Source organism: Poromitra crassiceps (assembly GCF_964638095.1).
Source record: "Poromitra crassiceps genome assembly, chromosome: 2".
Lineage (NCBI taxonomy): Eukaryota > Metazoa > Chordata > Actinopteri > Beryciformes > Melamphaidae > Poromitra > Poromitra crassiceps.
The window spans coordinates 88,681,685-88,706,990 of NC_139624.1; the positions used below are offsets into that span (position 1 = coordinate 88,681,685).

Genomic DNA, 25,306 nt, shown 5'->3' on the forward strand with positions numbered 1-25,306 from the left:
TTGAGAAGCATAATAATATGGAATAATAGCCTATATATGGAGACAGACAGACGGGATGAAGGGAGGGGGGGAGGGGGCAGAGCGCTTGGCTTTGTCTGGTTTTACCGGATTTGTCCTGGAATTGGAGCTTAAAAGGCAAGCGTGTGACTCTTTACTGCAATTCTCCAATGAGCGGACTATGCATAATTTTACGCTTAAAAGGCATGGTTATAATGGTTGAGGCTGCGTGTAGCGCCGATACCAAGATAGCGAGTGCGCTGGTCCACAACCACTAACTGGGCTAGGCCAGGCCTTAAACGCAGTTTCTGCGCCGATTGCAACGATAGGGCCCCATATCTCAGTAACACCTTGATGGAATTTCTTCACATTTGGCTCAAACATCAAAGTCTGGACAGACATGGATATTGACTGCTCACTTGTTGGCAGAGGCATAGAGTATCCATGGTGCGGTTGTTCTAGTCTGAAAAGGAATTTAAAGACGAGTGCTGAAAAGTCCCTCAGCTTTATTAGGAACATACTGTACTTTCCTGGCAGGCAGAGAGCATATAGGCCCCTATCGTTGCATCAGCGCTGTTTCTAGGCCGAGCGCCTGGCGCTGCGCAAATCAGTGGGCGTGGACCAGCGCACTTGCTATCTTGGTATCGGCGCTACATTCAGCCTCAACCATTATAACCACGCCTTTTAAGCGTAAAATTATGCATAGTCCGCTCATTGGAGAATTGCAGTAAAGAGACACACGCTTGCCTTTTAAGCTCCAATTCCTGGACAAATCCGGTAAAACCAGACAAAGCCAAGCGCTCTGCCGCCCCCCCTCCCTTCATCCAGTCTGTCTATCTCCATATATAGGCTATTATTCCATATTATTATGCTTCTCAAACCAATCTAACTGCAGTTTAAATACTGCAAGCATGTAAATACCCTACACTATAGCAAGATCAAAGTGAAAAGAATGTTCTAAATGCATCAGCTAGAAAAATATAGCCTATTAGATTGGTGAAAGTTTGTCCAGAAAGATATCATTTTCTCTCGCCTGCTGCAGGAAGGATGATGCACATAAATATAGCCTACATTATGTAAAGTCATTGCATACATGTGTTTTTATTGTAAAACTAAATGTGAAGTAGGGCCAAGTTATTGGAGCGGACATCACAGTATAGCAGATGACAGTAGAAGCGCGTTCCGAAGCGCGTTCCGCTGTCACTTATCTAAATCACGTTAAATCGACAAGGGGTATATATAGGCCCAGGAGGACATATATGTTTCACATAGGGTGGTGTTTTCATTTCGATGTTTTATTTGGTCCAATATTGAAATGTTCTACAATTGGAGGTTGTGTTACCATTACACATTATTTAGATCCTCCCTTAATATAGGTTTTCGGCTCATTTGGTTGCTATTTAGTAGCGAAATGGAGAAGCACAATGCATGCTGGGACATTCACATTGCAGTGAACTTACAACTTATTTTTTCTATGGGACGTGTTGTGTCTGTCTGAGCGAGGGAGTCAGAGAGAGAGAGTCGTATTGTGCCTGTCAGACTGATATGAGCAAGAGAGAGGGAGTGACACAGAGAAGGGTGACAGAGGGGAGCCAGAGGAGTGCTCCGCGCAACCGGCGCACTGAATAGGCCTGCTTTTCAAAAGCGCAAAGCGCTAAATTTACGCCAGGTCGGAAGATATCAGTAGGCCGGTATTTAGCGCCGACACGCCTAGTCTCGCCCATTCTGGGACTGCGCCACGCCCATTCGGCCTAAAGCGCATTTGGCAGCGTAAAGCCATGTTGATATCTTCCCGAGGCAGGCGCAAGGCATGTTTTTTTGCGTTTAAGGCCCGTTTTAGCGCCGAAAGCCTGTGGGAGAATAGGGGCCATAATGTACATTACCCTTTAAGTAAAGACTTATTGTTGGCTGCTGTAGTATTGAGACCCTTTCAGATGCAACAGTCAGGCTAACCCCACACCATCCTAAACATCAAATTCAAAGACTTTCCAGGCGCAATTCTCTCAAATTCAAGGATACATGTAGTTTGAGAGTGTGAGTTTGAGATCAAGGTTATTACTGTTACAACCCTGAGAATATTTATAATGAGAACTAGCAGGCTTTACAGAAGCTCAGACAACAATTAAAGAGAGGCTTTAAGAATGTATGAACACTTCTCAACTGTGCTGTTACATGTTAAGTAAAAAAATTAAAATAATAATCTCAATTTCTATTCTTGCACAAAATATATAAATTCAAGCACATTCAATGACCCCTGTCTATTTTCAAAACCTTGATTTATTTTTCTCAAATTCACAAACTTCCAAGGATTCCAAGGATCTGTGAGAACCCTGCATTTTTGCTGCATAACATGTTGTCACACTTGAGTAATGAACAAAAACAACAATCAAGGGGGTGTATGTTTAAGAGAATGTGTGTGTAGCATTCCCATAATAATCCAACCCCCTAACAGCAGCACATGCTGATACTTGCTGTACTCGTTGTTTTCCTTGGGTCCTCCTTCACAACACTACATCATCAGCCTCAGGGCGAGAGGAGGATCCTTGGAGAACACACCCAGTGGCTTTAAGTGTTATTGTCACTCCTTATTAAATACACAGCCATAAATCACACCCTAAATATAATTTACTTACGGCTGATTAAATATTGTGCTGTATATCTAGGCTTGTGTTCCAGCTCTGTCATTATCAGGGTTGGGGAGTGACATGTATTTAGAGTACAGTATTTAAAATACAAAATAATGAGTAACTGTATTCCATTACAGTTACAGTTTAGATTTGTGGTATTCTGAATACCGTTACTATTAAAAAAAAAATAGACTTAACTTTGTTTTAATACTGTTGTTTTTACAGATTTTTCTTTAATGTGCATGCGCAGTGCACCTGCCACACACAAGAGAATGGCGATGTCGAAGGAGACACACAGCCAGGACAGTCTCAGGAACGCGTTTTTGATGTGGAAATTAGTGATGCACCGATATGCAAATTTTGGACGAACCAATATTAACATTGCTGTTAAGGCCGCTCTGTATAAAACACATTTCTATGATAATCAAGTTCTGTACATACAGAAAAACATGTGTAAACACTCACTGTGAATGTGAAAAAGTATTCACATTCACACACACACATTTATTTTCAAAACATTTGGAAAAGCCCATAAATCATAGATTTACGGCATTGGTTCCTCTCAATATGAAAATTTTGGTCGATACCGATATTAACATTGCTGTTATTTTGCTCATCGGACCGATATTGATATATTAAAAAATTACTAACATCGGCTGATACCGATGTGATTGCAGATATATCGTCCATCCCTAATGGAAATATAAAGAACATTTTACTTAGAAACATGCTGAAGAAGGTCGCAACATTATATCAGAGTGAATCACGACTGCATTGCCCTCGCGTTTATGTACATTGTTACCCAGACAAATTGGCTCAGCAAGATGATTTGGAAGTATTCCAAAAGTAATCCAAAGTATTTAGAATGTTACTTTATTTGAGTAATCTAATAGAATACATTACAAAAAATTACATTTTATGTATTCAGTAATCTGTAGTGGAATATGTTTTAAAAGTAACCCTCCCAAAACTGGTCATTATTTCCCGACTTTGTGACCTCCTCCAGGTGGAGATGTTTCTTCTAGGACACGCCTTGCAGTGCACCATTCAAGTTTACAGACTGTACATGGTCGACACCGAGGAGTTTGTCACCTTTTACCCAGACGACCACAAGGAAGACTGGCCGTCTGTGTGCTTGGTCACAGAGGACGACCGCCACTACAACGTCCCTGTGGTCGAGACTGCAGACCTACACAAGGAACTCACCTCCGGCTGATCGCCTCTGCAGAGAATCTCCTGCCAAACACATGAAAAACACTCAATCCTCAGGTTGATTAAGACAAATAGATTTATGCCAATTAAAACAAATTCATTTGAGACCCCGTGCAAGATGTGATCTACCCATTTTGTGCACACTGTACTGTAAGCAGAGTTTTCTGTTTGGGTGTACATATAGATTTGGATCCGATGTTGATAGTTCAACTCGGCCAGGTCTAAAATAGTTTGCAAGGTGTAATTATGTGTTTACAACCGGAGAAAAAAGCACATGCATTTTACCACCAGGAATGAACTGAGTGTGTTTGATTCCTTTGTCAAATTAAAACCGCTCAATGCAGCTGCCAACAGCGCCATATAATTCACAAGTAAACAGATCTTTGGTGTTAACACTGGAATTTTTTGCACAATTTTTTTGGTGCAGAATTGCGTAGTAATATATTCTTCATATTCATTTTAACTTAAGCAGTGTGAGTCTTTAGATCATTAGTAAAACCGTTGCTCTAAAATGAATCGTTTATTTTTTTCTCCCCAATTGTACTTGGCCAATTCCCCTTGTTATCCCTGTCGTTGCTCCATCCCTCTGCCGATCTGGGGAGAGTTGTAGACTAGCACATGCTTCCTCCGATACATGTGCAATCGCCAGCCGCTTCTTTTCACCTGACAGTGAGGAGTTTCACCGGCAGGACATAGCGCGTGGGAGCATCACACTATTCCCCCCAGCTCCCCTCCCCCCAAACAGGTACCCTGACCAACCAGAGGAGGCGCTACTGCAGCGACCAGGACTCATACCCCACCGGCTTCCGACCCGCAGACAGGGCTAATTGTGTCTGTAGGAACGTCTGACCAAGCCGGAAGTACCGCTGCCGGGAATTGAACCCAGGTTTCCACAGTGGTAGGGGAGTGCTTTTATATACCAGATGAAAATTGGAAGGAGAATTGGAAAATTAATGTGTGTGTGTGCCAGTGTGTGTGTGAGACACTTGATGTGTAACATGTTGCCTTTAACCAAGCTGCTCTTGGAGAAAAACGTGCCAATGTTGCTACAACTACTGGCAACAGTCAACCACCAGCCACTGGGTTACAGTAGTTAGCCTTGCTTGGTCCTCCATGTTGCCTTAGTAATAATGTACAATAAGAATGAATGTTTGTCATTGGTGACAAGAGGCCATTTCCTTGTCCTCATTCCTGAGCAGGTGAAGGTGATAAATTGACATTGATTATGCCATTTGCAGAAATGTTCTTGCACTTCTTGTCAGATTTTTTGGATGGTATTTAAATAAAATAAAACTACAATTTTTGTAAGTCTTTTTTCATTTGCCTATACTTGTCATTATGATTGAGGTCTCTAGACAAGTTAATAATAAAGCAATTTATTTGCCAAATAAGAATGCCTATACAGTATATACAGTACATACGACAGTCTGAATACGCTACCAGGAAAATAGAGGTGCTTGGCAAAACAAAGTAGATGGACTGCCAGACCATGGAAAGTGGACAATAATAATTGTATTCTGTAACACGCAATGATATGAGGGATTCCTGACCCCTCTGGGCAATTAAATATACACATTGCATCACCTATATAAAACAATAATCTGTACACCATTTTATGTAAAATACGATTGCACAACCCAACAATTCCCACAAGATGTCCCTATATTTTAAGTCAAGCAAGGCCTTGTTGCTGAATCTCGATAAAATAATGAACTCTGCATTTCGGCAACTCCACTACCACTCAACAGACATGTTGCGGAGGAGGAAAAGTTCTCCCGTGTCGTTTTCCCTTGTTCATTTAACAGTAAACACATGAAAGTGGTTAATAGACCCACTCTGATGTAATGAGGCAAAACTATGGAAACTGTCCAGAAGACATGAAGGTATTTACAATGATGAATGTACACTTTGTGGTGCATGGCTTTCTTTACACTGTGTGTTGTAATGGTGGATAGGTCAACATGTAAAACGACCCTGTCACTCTTACAGATAGTTCATTCTATATGGAGAACCTCTCAAACCAAACCATACTCGGGTCCTCTGCCCTTTCCAGCACTTTAACACTCATCCATGGTCTCCTTTTCAGCAATATTTCCCCATGGAAGTTAAGTTTAGCTTCTCTCCCCCTCAGTTCAGACAGTTCACTCCTGTTCCTCCTCCTCCTCTTGGAGCTCCTCGATGGCGTCCATCGGAGTCCTGGAGCAAACCTCGCTCATGGGGGCGGAGTCTTCCCCCTCCACCACCAGCTCGCTGGACATCTCATTGTTCTTCTGTGGAAAAGCCAGTCAAGAAGGAAATGAAGAACACGTATTCTGGAGGGCTTTTGCACTTCACACCATCTAACTATGGGAATTCTTGTAGCCGTATGACATGAAATCACATGAATGTACATTCTATTTGTCCTATGGAAAAAGCACTATCAGGGCTTAGATGACCATGTCTTCATCTACTGGTTGCTTTCAATCACATGACTGAATCACAAATCAATTAAACTGAATGCTTACAAGGGAGGCACACAATGCCTGGTGCAAAATGGCTGCTGATGGGAGCAGTGGCCAGAAAAGAAGAGGATAATGGTGTATAATTTCTTCACTAGTTCTTCTCACCTGCTGTCGATAAACATAGCAGGCAGCTATGGCAACCATAGTAGACTCCCCTATGAAACCAGCTAAGAGGGATCCAACCCCGAGTGTGGCCCCGTGAACCCTGAAACACATGAGAAGAAGGCATTATGGAACAATCTGTAAAAATAGTTTTGCAAATGACGAAGTGACTATTATTTTTAATAAATTTTATTTTTTACAATGGAAGGACAGTTTCTAGCCTACTTGTTTGGTCTTGTGCGGCATAAAAACAAGACAATGCTATGCAATAAACTCAGACATGGTAATTAATTTGACCTTTTTTCTTCATTAGGGCAAAGAGAGAGTATTTCAGAGTTGTTTTTTGCTAGCATTTTATCACATTACATACATCCATGTCTGTCCAGACTTTGCACTTTAGGCAATGTTTGGGAGTACCTCAACAACACGCCTAATCATTTTCAACATGGAAAATGGACCTACCCCTACCCCTACCCCAAAACCACCCACATCTCCCGGCCCCTACCCACCCCTCGAACCCCGACTCCCTATGACCTAGCTATGGCCCCTTTCCCCTAAACCCATCCCCTTCCCTCACCACGGTCCTTACCACCACCCACAGCCCCCTATCCACTCCCTTTACCCACCCCTCGAATCCCGACTCTCTACAACCTTCCTATCCCTAGCTACAGCCCCTTTTCCCTAGCCCCGCCCGCTTCCTTGACCCCCACACCCCCTCCCACCACCCACATTCCCCTAGCCACTCTCTCAAGTCATTATATAGTGTGTGTGTGTGTGTGTGTATATATATATATACAGTGTTTCCCCTAGAAACATTTTCAGGCCTGGAGGGATTTCGAAACGTACCCCGACCGCAACGGTGGGGGCCCTCGCTGGCGACGCTAAACTTTTAGCTAACCTGTTTGCATCTATGTTCGCAATGGCATCCCAAGTATCATCATACTATTATGGGATGCGATGCGAACAGTTGTGTTATGGGATGTGCGTTTCCCAGGCAATGACACACGTTGACATGTTTTGGAACAGCGCACGATGCTCGTAAAAGCAAAATGCTTATTGTTTTGAATGATTTGGCATCTTCTATTACTGTCAACACCAGTATTGTTGTATTGTAATAATATGCCATAAAGATTTATTAAAATTTTGGGGAGAGCAGAAAAAAAGAAAAAGAAAATGCATTTCCTCTTCTGGCCTGGCGGGGGCGTCGTTGGCCCCGGCCCGCCAGGCCTGTAGAATGGTAGGGCAAACACTGATACCGTATATATATATATATATATATATATATATATATATATATATATAGACGAAGGAGACGAAGGAGGAGCGCGGCCTGGATTCACCCACAGGGCCTTGGCCCTCCCTGCACCGAAGGGTATTTCAATGCTGCGGTGTAGCACTAGCTCTATTGCAGAGGATTGGGCATGATCAACCCTTCCGCGGGCAACGTTGCAGACAGATTAGGAAGGCTGATCCGTGAGCGGCTGCTTCCGGGACGCGGGTCTGGGTCTTAATCGGCCTTGGCTGGGTCTACTGGGCGAGGGTGTATGATGTTCGACAGACCCGAAACACCTTACGACCCCAGTTAACATCACTGATGACGCGTCCCAGCGCATGCTGTAGTATGTATTTTGAATAGTATAAATTATACTATTATATATATATATATATATATATATATATATATATATATATATATATGAGTACATACATGAGTATGTGGGCGATATTTATGTTTGTTTGTATGTTTCAATTCTGTGTCCGGCCACAGCTACGCCGTTTCAAGTGCGATCGGGCTGAAACTTTCAGGGGCTGTAAAGGGCACAAGTGCGGGTGACCTGACAGAGCCGGATTTTTAAATTAAGCTAATTAGCTAATGATGTGATGTCATCAGTGATGATGTCAAAAGTGATGTCATAAGATGTGATGCACACGCACACACACACACACACACACGGAGGCATTGTGACAAGAATTGTCAGCGATGTCACACACACACACACACACACACACACACACACAATGAGGCATTGTGACAAGACTGATCAGTGGTCATAGGGGGGCACACACACACACACACACACACACACACACACACACACACACACACACACACACTGATGATGTCATCAGTGATATAATAATGTGAGTTCAGTGATGATATGTCATCAGTGATGATGTCATCAGTGATAATGTCATCAGTGATGTCATCAGTGTGAGGCTATATAAGTGATGGGAGTATAAGCAGGTAGAATCGGGAGGAACCAGACGGAGACGATGGCTTCCGCCCCTGGGCTGTGCGGGTGACCTGACGGAGCCGGATTTCTTAATTAGGTGATTGCCCTAATTACGATGTCATAGGCGAGGCAGCGACGCGCAGTGGTCATCGGTGATGTCATAAGAGCAGTAAGCTATGGGTGAGGGAGGTCGCGAAGCAGCCGAGCCTAGGCCTAGTATATGTACATAAGCTATTGTATTAACAAGCATGAAAATGGTGGTTGTGAGGTCACAGTGACCTTGAACTTTGACCTTTGACCAACAAAATCGAATCAGTTCATCCTTGAGTCCAAGTGGACGTTTGCGCCAAATTTAAAGAAATTCTGTCAAGGCCCTTAATCCCAACTGCTCCAGTGGAGCTGGTCAGTGGCCAGCAGATCAGACTGTGGTTGTATTGGTCAGCTTCCAGGTATTAATGTGTGTGTGAATGCAAACAGGGCAATCCTGAAAAAGAGAGCATTGCTCTCAGTGAGACTCCCCCTGTGTAAATAAAAGGTAAAAACATATCGCGTTAATGAGCCTTGGACAGACGGATGGACAACCCGAAAATAGCCGGTGATAGCCGTGGCTGGAGGCATAATAAAATGCCATACGACATGCTAAATAATTTGGTGAGCCTCAGCCACAGAAGTGACCCTTGTGACACCGACTGTGAAGTGTCTGAAGTGTTCACTTACCCCATATAAGGCAGCACAACTAGACTGGTGATGAGGACAATGATGCGGAGAACCGAGCTGGGGGCCAGCACAAAGGTCTTTTTCAGGGTCATGAGCCATCCAGTCAAATGAGCCCTAACAGTCACTGCACGCATGGACGCACGCACACACGCACACGCACACGCACACGCACACGCACACACACACACACACACACACACACACACACACACACACACACACACACACACACACACACACACACACACACACACAAAGTGGAAGGATCACCCCACTGGTCTGAGCTATAGCATGGTTAAAGTCACAGAAGCTCAGAGAGAGACAGAGGCCGCAGGGTTTTTCCTGGCTCAGAATGGGCCTTTGGGGGGTGACTATGCAGGACAGTAAGCATGATGGCTCTGTGTAAAGACTGAACTTATGTTTTTAAAGCACCCCAAGTTTCAGACAAAGTAATTTCTACATAATAAATAAATAATTAAAATAGATTAAAAAAAAAAAGTTAACTTTGAAAGTCTCAGTCAAGTCAAGTGAAAATGCTTGAGTTGTACTCAGGGTTATCCTGAATACAACCATATCAGTCATTGTCACAACATATGGAGCAATGTGTTTTTTTACAGCACCTCCAGTTTTAGAAAGGAAGCCATTTCAAAGTACAAATGTGGGACTTTAACTTTTAAATTCTTTAAAATTATACAGTAAAAAGGCTCCATTTTTAGTTAATATTGTATGCAGTCTGGGTTGTCCTGAACTCCAAAAATTCCTCGATGCAGTAAAACCCTGTAGGGGGGAAAACTGAGTGGACATGCACGCTGGATAATGTCCATGAGGCTTCTTACCTGGCAGAGGAAAGAAGGAGAAGATTCGGAGTGGGACCACACACAGCTGAGCGAAGGTATACTCCACTCCAATGACATCGATCAGGATCTTCTCTGACGCGCGAGGTGTCCAAAACACCACAAAGCACAGCTGGGAAAATGGAAACAAACACAATGAATTCTGCGTTCACGGCGCCACAATAGGGCAGCCTAGCGTGCCTCATTAGAATGAATGGCATCATTACATCAAGGGGTTTCACATTGAATGTGGGGCTTTTGAAGCTCGCGTTAGCAAGCAAGTGTACAACAGACAATGTTATTGTTTCTAGAAGCAGTTGCCCAGGCACATGCAGCATTGAAAAAGCAATCTTGAAAATAATGTAACTAAACAAGATTTTCTTATTTAACTGTAAAATCTAGTCTAAATGTAGCCTAGTACCACACTTGGAAAAATAATATATCAAATTTGTTTATGAGATTTTTATGTACAGTATACACTGAGGTAAAAATGAGAGGAAGGGAGAGGGAAGGGATGTCAACTCACAAAAGAAACAAAAAGAAAAGAAAGCTGCGATGATAATTTGAGCAAACCAAATCGCCTAGAGTAATTCACTCATACCAGAGTAATACATAATTCACCATACTTTCACCTACTCTTCTTGAAAAATGAGTTGTTATGTTGTGGGAAATGATCAATGTGGACAAACGGATTTGATGTGGTTTCTCATTGATGCCATCTATCATTATGTTAGCATGGAGGAAATATGACTCATTGTCTAATGGCAGCAAACCAAACCGCCGCCTCCCCTGAATGATCTGTAACAAGGTGAGACATCCACACTCTGAATGATCTGTAACAAGGTGAAATATTTGCTGCTGTACAGTACTCAGATCTTTTTTAATAGTCCTGCATTCATATGGTAGTATACTCCTGTACACCAACTCTGTCCTCTCTGTTTTGAGTTCTGCTGTCATTCCTCATGATGCACTCAGAACAGGTTTTGGCATGAGGGCTGTCAGCTTGTGCTGTGCTGTTAGCACCTCCGTGCTGCTCGAGCTGTGCTCCTAGCTAGCATACACCTCCCTCACACACATGTTTACAACTGTGGCATTCCACATCTGGCATGCCCTCCTCCTCCTCTTAAAAAAGCACAACCTGGCTTGGCCACAAACTTCCTGTTTTCCTTACTGAAGTTGTTACTGTAACACAACTAATGCAAATCTGGGGCAAAGGCCACCTTTTTATAACTGACATTCACTGTGTATCATAATAACACAGACTGAAAATGTGCACTCCATGATCCAATGTGAACCGTGTGTTCTTTCCAAACAGTTTTCTGAAAAACAACACTTGTCGACAGCATACAGTCCATAACGCACACCACTCATTACTTATCAGTATTTGACAGTGGCAAGGCTTTTTAAATGTGTAAACCGACATACTTTATGTGACTAACTGGTTTATTATGCTCTTAAAGCGTGGGTAGGCTTTTTAAATGTGTAAACCGACATGCTTTATGTGACTAACTGGTTTATTATGCTCTTAAAGCATGGGTAGGCTTTTTAAATGTGTAAACCGACATGCTTTATGTGACTAACTGGTTTCTTATGCTCTTAAAGCGTGGGTAGGCTTTTTAAATGTGTAAACCAAAGTGCTTTATGTGACTAACTGGTTTCTTATGCTCTTAAAGCATGGGTAGGCTTTTTAAATGTGTAAACCAAAGTGCTTTATGTGACTAACTGGTTTATTATGCTCTTAAAGCATGGGTAGGCTTTTTAAATGTGTAAACCGACATGCTTTATGTGACTAACTGGTTTCTTATGCTCTTAAAGCGTGGGTAGGCTTTTTAAATGTGTAAACCGACATGCTTTATGTGACTAACTGGTTTATTATGCTCTTAAAGCGTGGGTAGGCTTTTTAAATGTGTAAACCGACATGCTTTATGTGACTAACTGGTTTCTTATGCTCTTAAAGCGTGGGTAGGCTTTTTAAATGTGTAAACCAAAGTGCTTTATGTGACTAACTGGTTTATTATGCTCTTAAAGCGTGGGTAGGCTTTTTAAATGTGTAAACCGACATGCTTTATGTGACTAACTGGTTTCTTATGCTCTTAAAGCATGGGTAGGCTTTTTAAATGTGTAAACCGACATGCTTTATGTGACTAACTGGTTTCTTATGCTCTTAAAGCGTGGGTAGGCTTTTTAAATGTGTAAACCGACATGCTTTATGTGACTAACTGGTTTCTTATGCTCTTAAAACATGGGTAGGCTTTTTAAATGTGTAAACCGACATGCTTTATGTGACTAACTGGTTTATTATGCTCTTAAAGCGTGGGTAGGCTTTTTAAATGTGTAAACCGACATGCTTTATGTGACTAACTGGTTTCTTATGCTCTTAAAGCATGGGTAGGCTTTTTAAATGTGTAAACCGACATGCTTTATGTGATTAACTGGTTTATTATGCTCTTAAAGCATGGGTAGGCTTTTTAAATGTGTAAACCGACATGCTTTATGTGACTAACTGGTTTATTATGCTCTTAAAGCGTGGGTAGGCTTTTTAAATGTGTAAACCGACATGCTTTATGTGACTAACTGGTTTATTATGCTCTTAAAGCGTGGGTAGGCTTTTTAAATGTGTAAACCGACATGCTTTATGTGACTAACTGGTTTCTTATGCTCTTAAAGCGTGGGTAGGCTTTTTAAATGTGTAAACCGACATGCTTTATGTGACTAACTGGTTTATTATGCTCTTAAAGCGTGGGTAGACTTTTTAAATGTGTAAACCGACATGCTTTATGTGACTAACTGGTTTCTTATGCTCTTAAAGCATGGGTAGGCTTTTTAAATGTGTAAACCGACATGCTTTATGTGACTAACTGGTTTCTTATGCTCTTAAAGCATGGGTAGGCTTTTTAAATGTGTAAACCAACATGCTTTATGTGAATACCTGGTTTATTATGCTCTTAAAGCATGGGTAGGCTTTTTAAATGTGTAAACCGACATGCTTTATGTGAATACCTGGTTTCTTATGCTCTTAAAGCGTGGGTAGGCTTTTTAAATGTGTAAACCAACATGCTTTATGTGACTAACTGGTTTATTATGCTCTTAAAGCATGGGTAGGATTTTTAAATGTGTAAACCGACATCCTTTATGTGACTAACTGGTTCCTTATGCTCTTAAAGCATGGGTAGGCTTTTTAAATGTGTAAACCAACATGCTTTATGTGAATACCTGGTTTATTATGCTCTTAAAGCATGGGTAGGCTTTTTAAATGTGTAAACCAACATGCTTTATGTGAATACCTGGTTTATTATGCTCTTAAAGCATGGGTAGGCTTTTTAAATGTGTAAACCGACATGCTTTATGTGAATACCTGGTTTATTATGCTCTTAAAGCATGGGTAGGCTTTTTAAATGTGTAAACCGACATGCTTTATGTGAATACCTGGTTTATTATGCTCTTAAAGCGTGGGTAGGCTTTTTAAATGTGTAAACCAACATGCTTTATGTGACTAACTGGTTTATTATGCTCTTAAAGCATGGGTAGGCTTTTTAAATGTGTAAACCAACATGCTTTATGTGAATACCTGGTTTCTTATGCTCTTAAAGCGTGGGTAGGCTTTTTAAATGTGTAAACCGACATGCTTTATGTGAATACCTGGTTTATTATGCTCTTAAAGCATGGGTAGGCTTTTTAAATGTGTAAACCGACATGCTTTATGTGAATACCTGGTTTATTATGCTCTTAAAGCATGGGTAGGCTTTTTAAATGTGTAAACCGACATGCTTTATGTGAATACCTGGTTTATTATGCTCTTAAAGCATGGGTAGGCTTTTTAAATGCGTAAACCGACATGCTTTATGTGAATACCTGGTTTATTATGCTCTTAAAGCGTGGGTAGGCTTTTTAAATGTGTAAACCGACATGCTTTATGTGAATACCTGGTTTATTATGCTCTTAAAGCATGGGTAGGCTTTTTAAATGTGTAAACCGACATGCTTTATGTGACTAACTGGTTTATTATGCTCTTAAAGCATGGGTAGGCTTTTTAAATGTGTAAACCGACATGCTTTATGTGAATACCTGGTTTCTTATGCTCTTAAAGCGTGGGTAGGCTTTTTAAATGTGTAAACCGACATGCTTTATGTGAATACCTGGTTTCTTATGCTCTTAAAGCGTGGGTAGGCTTTTTAAATGTGTAAACCAACATGCTTTATGTGACTAACTGGTTTATTATGCTCTTAAAGCGTGGGTAGGCTTTTTAAATGTGTAAACCAACATGCTTTATGTGACTAACTGGTTTATTATGCTCTTAAAGCATGGGTAGGCTTTTTAAATGTGTAAACTGACATGCTTTATGTGACTAACTGGTTTCTTATGCTCTTAAAGCATGGGTAGGCTTTTTAAATGTGTAAACCAACATGCTTTATGTGACTAACTGGTTTCTTATGCTCTTAAAGCATGGGTAGGCTTTTTAAATGTGTAAACCGACATGCTTTATGTGACTAACTGGTTTCTTATGCTCTTAAAGTGTGGGTAGGCTTTTTAAATGTGTAAACCGACATGCTTTATGTGACTAACTGGTTTCTTATGCTCTTAAAGCGTGGGTAGCCTTTTTAAATGTGTAAACCGACATGCTTTATGTGACTAACTGGTTTCTTACGCTCTTAAAGCGTGGGTAGGCTTTTTAAATGTGTAAACCGACATGCTTTATGTGACTAACTGGTTTCTTATGCTCTTAAAGTGTGGGTAGACTTTTTAAATGTGTAAACCGACATGCTTTATGTGACTAACTGGTTTCTTATGCTCTTAAAGTGTGGGTAGGCTTTTTAAATGTGTAAACCAACATGCTTTATGTGACTAACTTGTTTCTTATGCTCTTAAAGCGTGGGTAGGCTTTTTAAATGTGTAAACCGACATGCTTTATGTGAATACCTGGTTTATTATGCTCTTAAAGCGTGGGTAGGCTTTTTAAATGTGTAAACCGACATGCTTTATGTGAATACCTGGTTTCTTATGCTCTTAAAGCGTGGGTAGGCTTTTTAAATGTGTAAACCGACATGCTTTATGTGACTAACTGGTTTCTTATGATCTTAAAGTGTGGGTAGGCTTTTTAAATGTGTAAACCGACATGCTTTATGTGACTAACTGGTTTATTATGCTCTTAAAGCATGGGTAGGCTTTTTAAATGTGTAAACCAACATGCTTTATGTGACTAACTGGTTTCTTATGCTCTTAAAGTGTGGGTAGGCTTTTTAAATGTGTAAACCGACTAGTAGAGTGGATAACCACAATGATTGTGCACTTTTTGAAAGAAACGTGAAATGTCACACATAGTGAGGGAATACCATAAGGTTTGTTGTAGAAAATTTAAGTTCCATTGGCATTTCCTAATCAATAAGCTGTTAATAAGCTATAATTGCATACACATAATTAATGCTATGAGTTATGTCATAAGGACATACTCATATAGACAGACATGGCTCCATCTTATACAAATAGTTACCGTAGTCATAAATGCATATGGACAGGTAGACAGGTATAAGGCCAGTAGAGTAGAGGAGAAATCAAATCTGCTCCTTGGTGTGTCTACCAAGGAGCAGATTTGATTTCTCCTCTACTCTACTGGCCTTCAGAAACTCAGCATGACAATGACGATGAGACAGGAACGCTTGCTGATTACAGTCTCCCAGTCAGACTGCCCCAACGCACACATTTACAAGAGATGATCCCATTCCTCTCCCCCCTATTTTCCTGCCTTGCAGTATAAAGCGTATGTCAAATTGTGACATCGCCGCTGAATATTTGGACTCTGTACATGATCAGATGGTACATTGAGATTCAGTCACTCCTATAATGCAGTTTATAGGAGAATGTTATGGTTTTAAATATACTTTTATAAGGCATCTTCCTGGACTCTTGGTTTCATTCAATTTGGTTTATATAAGCTGTTATAATTATCATATAGCGGATGAGGAGTGGTAAATTCTATTCTATAATAAGGTTTATTTTCAGATGTGGAGGGAAGGCGGATTTGAGCTCAAATCCAAGATGGCCACCATTTCCAAGAGTCCAATGTACAAATGTGCTTATAACAATTGTGCACTTTTTCAAAGAAGCATGACATTTCTCACATAGTGAGTGAATACCATGAGGTTTATTGTCAGATGTGGAGGGAAGGCGGATGTGCTCAAATCACTGTGAGAAATGTCATGCATCTTTGAAAAGTGCACAATTGTTATAAGCACATTTGTACATTAGACCCAGGGAAATGGCAGCCATCTTGGAATTGAGGCCAAATCTGCCTTCCCTCCACATCTGACAAGAAACCTTATGGTATTCACTCACTATGTGAGAAATGTCATGTTTCTTTCAAAAAGTGCACAATTCCTCTATTTTTGGGAGCTTATCCGCTCTACTAGACCTGCTTTATGTGAATACCTGCTTTATTATGCTCTTAAAGCGTGGGTAGGACTGTCAGGGGGAAAGAAAAGCCCCATGGCCACACAAATTCCACCCTGTCGCTCTCTCTGTAACGTGAAACCATGACGGGACGGCCAAGGAAAAGTACATTCAGTATCATTCAGTGTGTGAAACCTGATCATTCTCAACATTGATGTATGTGTGCTATCGTAATGAAGAAGTATCTTCCATACGAGACCTTTCTTCGCTTGTAAAATGTGCCTTTGTTTACAACGTTCAGCTGAGTAGGCGGGTCGAATATGATTTAGTGGGAAACCTGTCATGGTTGCATAAATGAAAAACAATGTCAGACATGTTCCTACAGAACCCTGGGGAGAATGCCCGCTGGCGTCAGTCACTTAGAACCTGACCTACATAAATATCTCCTAATCTGTGACACAGCGAGAAGATCAACATAACGGAGGACTGTCTGGGTTATGTGTTTGGGTGGTAAACACAAGTCAGAGATCTGCAAGAACCAAACTTCTCCATTTCCTCTGCATTTCAGAAAAGTTGCCTTGCTTGAGGTGGGAGGGTTTGGTTGGACAGGTTTTGGTTGGACAAGTGGCAAGACACTTGACACCGAGGAGGGGTCACACGGTACTGTCACAATGCAAGACACTTTCACGTGCAACCAAACCTACGCGGCAAGCGTGGGAGCACCTATTGTGGTCAATTACTCCTGTAACTCTATACCAGCACTGTCATCTGTCAAGGTGGCTGTAGCTAACATTCTGTTTAAATAACATCAATTCATGAAAAGTGTCCAAATAGTTCCATTATTTGGGAGTAGGCTTGGGCGATATCCCAAATATTTAGAGCGCGATATAGTCTCAAAATATCGCAATACACAATATTCATATTATCATCCGGAAAAAAAGAAAAAGAAAATTTAGACACACAAAACAGAGGACAATTTTCGATATTGCGATATTCTGCACTGCAAATATTGCGATATTCGATATTGTCAAAGATTGGCCCATTGGGAGGATAATGGTGAGGTGATGATCAGGTAGAGCTTTTCCCCTCCTTTCAGTCAACCCCATTTATCCCCAATGACATTCCAGCCCCAAATTCAGGACTCTTTCCATACAGAGCAATCACACACACACACACACACACACACACACACACACACTGTCACACGCATTCACGCCTGCACACACACACACACACACACACACACAGACACTGTCATACGCATTCACGCCCGCCCGCCCGCACACACACACACACACACACACACACACACACACACACTGTCACATGCATTCACGCCCGCACACACAGCAGGACAAAGAGAAACTGTTGACAGCACCTTTCTGTTTGATGGCCTTGAGCACATTCATACTATATTCTGAGGTAAGCAGCAAAAGCAAACCAAACATATGAGCTGTCCTCTTACCGTGAGTGACAGAGCCAGGCAGCAGAATGTAAACTTTTTAATATGGGACTTGGTGACTGGGCTGGCAGAATTCAACTTGTTGCTGGGATTGTTCTATTGGTCAGAGAACAGCATTAGTGGGCACATAACAAAGCCACCTACAATAAACAGTGTTACTACTAGAACAAATCCTTGCAGGGGGGTTGGTGGTTTACCTTGTCAAAGGCCGGGTACACTGCTCTCAGTTCTGTTAACCAGCCGTAGGGCATGTGACCCACCGGATACGTTGCTGTGAGGACAGCCACAGCCTGGAATGACAAAGACCCGACAGCCATCAGTCATCAGCGCGCTACCAGTTTCATGTTAAAAATACCGCGCGCGTGCGCAACACGCGGCTGCACACACAGCAAAACCAACGACAGGTGACTAACCAAAGCACACATGAAAGCAATGTGTGTCTATTACTTTCCCAGTGGCGTGTGATTTTTAGCAAGTTTATCCTTAGAGAACACAGCCTCAGGTTTGTTATTGTGTCACACAAACAACAACAAGCAGTGTCAGGTTTTACGCATGAACGGTAGGGCCATGTAGGACAGTAGGGCCATGTAGGACAGTAGGGCCATGTAGGACAGTAGTAGGACAGTAGGGCCATGTACTGTAGGACAGTAGGGCCATGTACATGTACTGTAGGACAGTAGGGCCATGTACTGTAGGACAGTGGGGCCATGTAGGACAGTAGGGCCATGTAGGACAGTAGGGCCATGTACTGTAGGGCCATATAGGACAGCAGTAGGACAGTAGGGCCATGTAGGACAGTAGGGCCATGTAGGACAGTAGTAGGACAGTAGGGCCATGTACTGTAGGACAGTAGGGCCATGTACTGTAGGACAGTAGGGCCATGTAGGACAGTAGTAGGACAGTAGGGCCATGTACTGTAGGACAGTAGGGCCATGTACTGTAGGACAGTAGGGCCATGTAGGACAGTAGTAGGACAGTAGGGCCATGTACTGTAGGGCCATATAGGACAGCAGTAGGACAGTAGGGCCATGTAGGACAGTAGTAGAACAGTAGGGCCATGTAGGACAGTAGGGCCATGTAGGACAGTAGGGCCATGTAGGACAGCAGTAGGACAGTAGGGCCATGTAGGACAGTAGTAGGACAGTAGGGCCATGTAGGACAGTAGGGCCATGTACTGTAGGACAGTAGGGCCATGTAGGACAGTAGTAGGACAGTAGGGCCATGTACTGTAGGACAGTAGGGCCATGTAGGACAGTAGGGCCATGTAGGACAGTAGGGCCATGTAGGACAGTAGGGCCATGTAGGAATGTTTTCACTGCATGTAATCATGCCCTGAGTTCCACATGAACATGGTGAATCACCCAAACCACTGACAGCCAGTGTTGTCAATGATCTCCAGTTCATTCTGGTAAACAGCGTTGTATTGTGTCTAGTAGTTCGGCTCTCTAAAGCCAGAAAGCTCCAGAGAGAGATTGTTAGCATCTGGCATTTCATCTGCAATAACTTGAGTGGAGAATTAGCCCACGAGCTTAACGTGGCTGTCAAGTTTCTCTTAATAATACTCAACGATGTTCAGATCGAACATTAGCCTTCAGTCTTTCTAAGACTGATTATTGAGACACTAATATAGGTTCTTCCTACTCCCAGATGATATTAAGATGATTGTGTGACAGATGAGGGAGGAAGGAGTATCAACATCTAATAATAAAAGGATTATTTGCATTCAAGAGAATGGCACAGGTGTGGTTGGGGTATTAGACACCTGATACCAGTGTTGTAGTCACTACATCTCCAGTCCGAGTCCCAGTGTTCAAGTCTGAGTCACCAAAGAAGAGCCAGCCCAGAGTCGAGTCTGAGTTGAGTCCCCATTAACTGAGTCAGAGTCCAGAGTTACTGAACATGAGCGTGAATCCACATGTATAGGTGGTTTACCTTGTCAAAGCTATCAATATCTTATGCCAAATTATCATGGCCCATTACAAAAGAAACTACCAAAAACAAAAAGAAACTGTCTTCATCAATTAACAAGTCTGAGCCCTGGGTGTCCGGGTAGTGTCGCGGTAGATTCCCTGCCTACCAACATGAGGGTCGCAGGTTCGCGCACCCATGTTACCTCCGGCTTGGTCGGGCATCCATACAGGCAGGATTGGCTGTTTCTGCGGGTGGGAATCTGGATTGAGGGTATGTATCCTGGTGGCTGAACTAGCGCCTCCTCTGGTCGGTCGGGGCGCCTGTTCGGGGCGGAAGGGAACTGGTGGGAATAGCGTGATCCTCCCACGTGTTACATCCTGCCGGTGAAGCTCCCTGCTGTCAGATGAAAAGAAGTGGCTGGCAACTGCGCACGTGTAGGAGGAAGCATGGTGCTAGTGTACTGCTCTTCCCAGATCGGCAGAGGGTGGAGCAGCGACTGGGGCACCAAGGGGAAATTGGCCAAGTACAATTGGGGATAAAATATAAAATATATACACATACAATTTGGAGCCCTTGTCTCCAAATTCCGAGTCCAGATGCTCGAGTCCAAGTCCAAGCCTGAACATGAGTCCAGGACTGGAGTACTACAACACTGCCTGATGCACTGACCTCCGTGGCTGCAGTGCTCCCCTTCAGGTCGCGAGACACAAACAGGTTAACGATGGGTCTGCTGATGCGCTGAGTGGCCAGGATGAGGGCCAGGGGCCACCAGAAACTCAGCATCTTTTTGATGGTGGCGTCACCCTGTAGGGGAAAAGGCAACAAGGGGAAAGTGGAAGTGCTAAATAAATCACTGGTCCAAAATGTCCCTTTGTTAGATCAGTCATGCTGATTATTAGATCTAAAAGCAGAACTCAAGCCAAAGCCGCCGTCCCTTTGGCTCAACTAGTTAGCATGTATATCATGTATACGACACCAGCAGGGGTCCAGATCCCCTCATTCAACTCTGCCCTATTTCCCTCTCTCTGTCCTTATAGCACACTGTCACAAAACTAACAAAATACTTTGAAAAAGACAGAGCTTACCCCCACATCTAGTCCACTGGTGTCTGGGATGTTGTCGTGAATGTTACAGTAGTAACCTAGACCGACAATGCTGAAACGGACCAAGGCACCCATATACAGCGACATGATGGGGATGAGTAAGGGCTCCACACATTCCAGGTTACTGTGGAGGAGAATGGCCACGAAGACAATCTACCAAAAAGAGGACAGCTAGCATCAACAACAACCAAAGAAGTGGACTACAAATGTACACATTGGAAACAGTCACCATAAGTAACTGTAACCGTAAGTCGCTTTGGATAAAAGTGCCTGCTAAATAACATAATGTATGTACCGGTAATGTATTTCTGTGTTGTTTGTTTTTGCCCCGCCCATGATTATCTGAATGCCTGTTCAAGACATCTAAAATAAAAAGTGTTAACTTTTGGAGGTCAACCAAAGACTAATTTCCCTACTATGAGGGGAGGTCTTCTTAACATTGTGTTAGCAGGCACAATACTTTTGAGTGTGCTCACTATTGGTGAGTATAGAATATAATGAAGGAAGTGATGTCATTACCTGGGCCACAACATCAGAGATTGAGGCTGAGCCTACTATAGAATATAATGAAGGAAGTGATGTCATTACCTGGGCCACAACATCAGAGATTGAGGCTGAGCCTACTATAGAATATAATGAAGGAAGTGATGTCATTACCTGGGCCACAACATCAGAGATTGAGGCTGAGCCTACTATAGAATATAATGAAGGAAGTGATGTCATTACCTGGGCCACAACATCAGAGATTGAGGCTGAGCCTACTATAGAATATAATGAAGGAAGTGATGTCATTACCTGGGCCACAACATCAGAGATTGAGGCTGAGCCTACTATAGAATATAATGAAGGAAGTGATGTCATTACCTGGGCCACAACATCAGAGATTGAGGCTGAGCCTACTATAGAATATAATGAAGGAAGTGATGTCATTACCTGGGCCACAACATCAGAGATTGAGGCTGAGCCTACTATAGAATATAATGAAGGAAGTGATGTCATTACCTGGGCCACAACATCAGAGATTGAGGCTGAGCCTACTATAGAATATAATGAAGGAAGTGATGTCATTACCTGGGCCACAACATCAGAGATTGAGGCTGAGCCTACTATAGAATATAATGAAGGAAGTGATGTCATTACCTGGGCCACAACATCAGAGATTGAGGCTGAGCCTACTATAGAATATAATGTAGGAGGTGATGTCATTACCTGGGCCACAACATCAGAGATTGAGGCTGAGCCTACTATGACGCTGTACTTGTGCTTGAGAAGAATCCCTGCATGAATCCACGCCTTGAAACAGAACAATGGACAATCATGTTACCACAGGACACCAAGGCCTTCGCTAAAAACAAAAGCTCCATTTGAGCCATTTTCTCAACCACAATTGGATGATAGGCTATAATGGAAGTGAGACAGACTTTAAAGAGGGGATAGGCGATGTCTTGAAACTGGTATGGGGAAGAGGATTAAAAAAGAAATTGGCTTCTAGGTCAGGTGTCGTTAAATCTATCTCTTGCGTGATCATGTGTGAGTTACTCACGCACTGGGTTATGGAGGAGGAAAATCCAGCCATACTGGATACTCACCATGGCATCCAACAAAGGGAAGGCAGCCAGGTATAAGAAAGCCTTCCTTGTCTTGTGCCCCACAGACTCATCTACATGGTGGAGCTTATTAATGATGTAGTATCCCAAATCTGTGTGAGCTGCAGGGAGGAGAGGAAAATACAGGTGACTAGAGGGTAAGGAGAAAACCAACCCCAATCTGTGTGAGCTGCAGGGAGGAGAGGAACATACAGGTGACTAGAGGGTAAGGAGAAAACCAACCCCAAAATATGAAGTTATCTAATCTGCTTTTTTACAGTGATGGGGATTTTCCCCAGAAAGGAAATGCATTGCGGCCAAGACTGTGAGAAAATCTTGGGTCTGCCACAATTCCCCAAACTTCATGTTACAGGAAGCGGTTTACAGGAAATGGCAAGCGCAACATGTCATCTTGTATATACACAAACAACCCATAAACACACACACACCTATCAAGATGTGAAGGACAAACGCTATGGCCCCGGCTGCCACCATGCAGAACACAGCCTTTCTTCGGTCCCTCTTGCTGTTGACAAACACCAGTCCCACATTCTTGAAGTCGCTCATGGGTCCAGTGAAGAACTTCATCAGGGAATAAGCCAGACCATAGCTGGCCAGCATTTCAATGGCATCTCCTTTGACTGTGGCTATGCCCCTGTTGAGGGCCTGTAAGAGATATTATGGGATGGGGGTGCAGGGGGGGAGGTGTGGGAGGAATGAGACAGCAAATAGAGGGGAAAGAGAGAAGTGCAAATTGGCAGCGTGCAGTAGCCCACATGACCACGACTTAGCCTATCTTTATCTGAGCCAGAAAGGCAAGTGGCTTACAGTGACAATAATAAAATGAGACCTTTTGACTAATGCAACTGTGAGTGTCACAGACACTCCCAACTCCCATCATAATGTCTAGTTAGATGGGAAACAGCTTGAACAGAATGTGAAAACACCCAATCATTAAATAATTACAGTATCAATCCCATTCAGTTTTGCCTTCAGATCACCAACTACAGCTGCCTTTTTCCACTGCGGGAGTGTGCTATTTATACCAACTAACAGGGCCATTACATAAGCATAATCCTAACCTCTATGAGTCTCAATGTGTTTTTTTACTTGCACTCTATCTGTCCATTGTCCCTTGGGTACAGGGTGCTCAGTCATTATTAGACAGATCATCTGGGTGGGATTGAACAGGAAATTATAATGTGCGTGTGTGTGTGTGTGTGTGTGTGTGTGTGTGTGTGTGTGTGTGTGTGTGTGTGTGTGTTTCCTGTTCAATGTATGCCGATCCACCGTCACGTATCCGGCCTAGATACAGATTTACTGACTTGTGCAAACAAATCAGACGCAGGTAGAGTGCTGCCTGCTGAGAATGGTATATGCCAAAGGTCCGACATTAACAAGAACTGGTGGCTTTTGGTCACAGCAACTGTTTCAGCAAATACCCTGTCTCAGAATAAACACGGGCCTTCCTCAAATTGAGGGTTTCATAAGACTAAATACATAACGTTATACACAGTATGTAATACAGCACCACCCTAATGGACAGTTACAGTTATCTCAGCCTACCAGCTAAGCTAGCTCTAGCTGCAACACACGCCAGTTTTCTGTTCTGATAAGATAAACAGGATCAATGGGAGCGTAACATTTAATGTCCAAATGATGAAACGGCATTGTTTTTTTAAGATGCCGAGACCCGGTTTGGAAGCAAAAAAAATGCCGCTCGCCAGTAGCAGCGGCATAAGATATACAGAAACGTTATTCTCTGAGGTAGAATAGAGCTGTTAGCCGCTGCTAGCAAGCTGCGGTCTATATTACTGTGTTACTGACGTACAAGGAAACAGCGCAGGTTAGGAGCAAAGCAAGCCGCTAAACATAATATCGTTACCTGTTCCCCGAGGTCGATGGCAACATTGGTGATAGCCAAAGGCACCAGGAAGCGGAGGAGAGGCCAGTAGGGACTGAGGGATGGAAACTCCACCATAGTACAGCCGAGCGAGGGGCATCTGCCTCCTCGGGCTTAATTGTTTAAAAAAGGCAGTATCAAGAAGCTGTATTCTAGCCCAAATGAGCGGAGTCTGAGTGATTATTTTAGATGGGGCGGCCGCGGCAGGGAATCAGCGGCTCTTCAAAGTGCTTCGCTGCAGCTGAGCTGAGAGGAAGGTCAACAGACGAGCGCATCTTCCTCACAAATCACCAGGGGGCAGAGGAACCGTGACAGCAAACAGCACCGAGTCACACCGAGGAAATGTCCCCACATGGTCGCCGGTCAAGACGGGAATCTAAACAATAGTCGTGTATTCCAGAGGGAGGCTTTGGCTTGGCTTTTTAGTCCGCAATGAGACTGCGCCTGTGCTGTGCTGTGCTGTGCTGCGCTGTACTGGGGCACCTCGCGCTGTTGAGCCTCCCCAGCCTGTGATCCGCTAACGTTACTGCACGTGGGCCAGGCACCCCGTCCGTGACGTCATCATCACCAAGGCCAGGCTAAAGTCGAGTCGAGCGGAGCGGGACCGCGCTACTAGCTGCGGTGGGATTGGGCCATTAACCTGGTGGTGGGAGTAGACCCCAGACCCCTCCTGGTCTGGAACAGTGGTCTGCACACACTCATAATTCATCATAAACACTGACCTGACTGGCCTG

At 43.1% G+C, this 25,306-nt stretch overlaps 2 protein-coding genes across 3 annotated transcripts in view; one reads left to right on the forward strand and one right to left on the reverse strand.

The window, feature by feature from the left end:
* The window catches only part of LOC310772350 (uncharacterized protein), a 36,479-nt gene extending 31,355 nt beyond the window's left edge, over positions 1-5,124 (forward strand). The window contains exon 11 of the mRNA XM_083632130.1: positions 3,631-5,124. Coding sequence (XP_083488256.1) covers positions 3,631-3,840 — 210 coding nt within the window. The 3' untranslated portion in view covers positions 3,841-5,124. The remainder of the gene's footprint in view (positions 1-3,630) is intronic.
* An 89-nt stretch (positions 5,125-5,213) lies between these two features.
* ankha (ANKH inorganic pyrophosphate transport regulator a) lies at positions 5,214-25,043 on the reverse strand. 2 transcript variants are annotated; one of them, XM_083653772.1, is made up of 13 exons: positions 24,555-25,043; positions 23,119-23,335; positions 22,673-22,791; positions 22,325-22,376; positions 21,603-21,634; positions 21,066-21,236; positions 20,650-20,784; positions 18,267-18,359; positions 18,073-18,165; positions 10,227-10,356; positions 9,391-9,514; positions 6,443-6,542; positions 5,214-6,106 (listed from the first exon to the last, which is right to left on the reverse strand). In XM_083653772.1, the coding sequence occupies exons 1-13, from the start codon at positions 24,648-24,650 to the stop codon at positions 5,978-5,980; spliced, it is 1,491 nt and encodes a 496-aa protein (XP_083509898.1). In that variant the 5' UTR covers positions 24,651-25,043; the 3' UTR covers positions 5,214-5,977. The 2 variants fall into 2 exon arrangements, with proteins under 2 accessions (XP_083509898.1, XP_083509897.1); XM_083653771.1 differs by lacking the exon at positions 21,603-21,634 and having other exon boundaries at positions 22,293-22,376.
* Between the last annotated feature and the right edge of the window lie 263 nt (positions 25,044-25,306).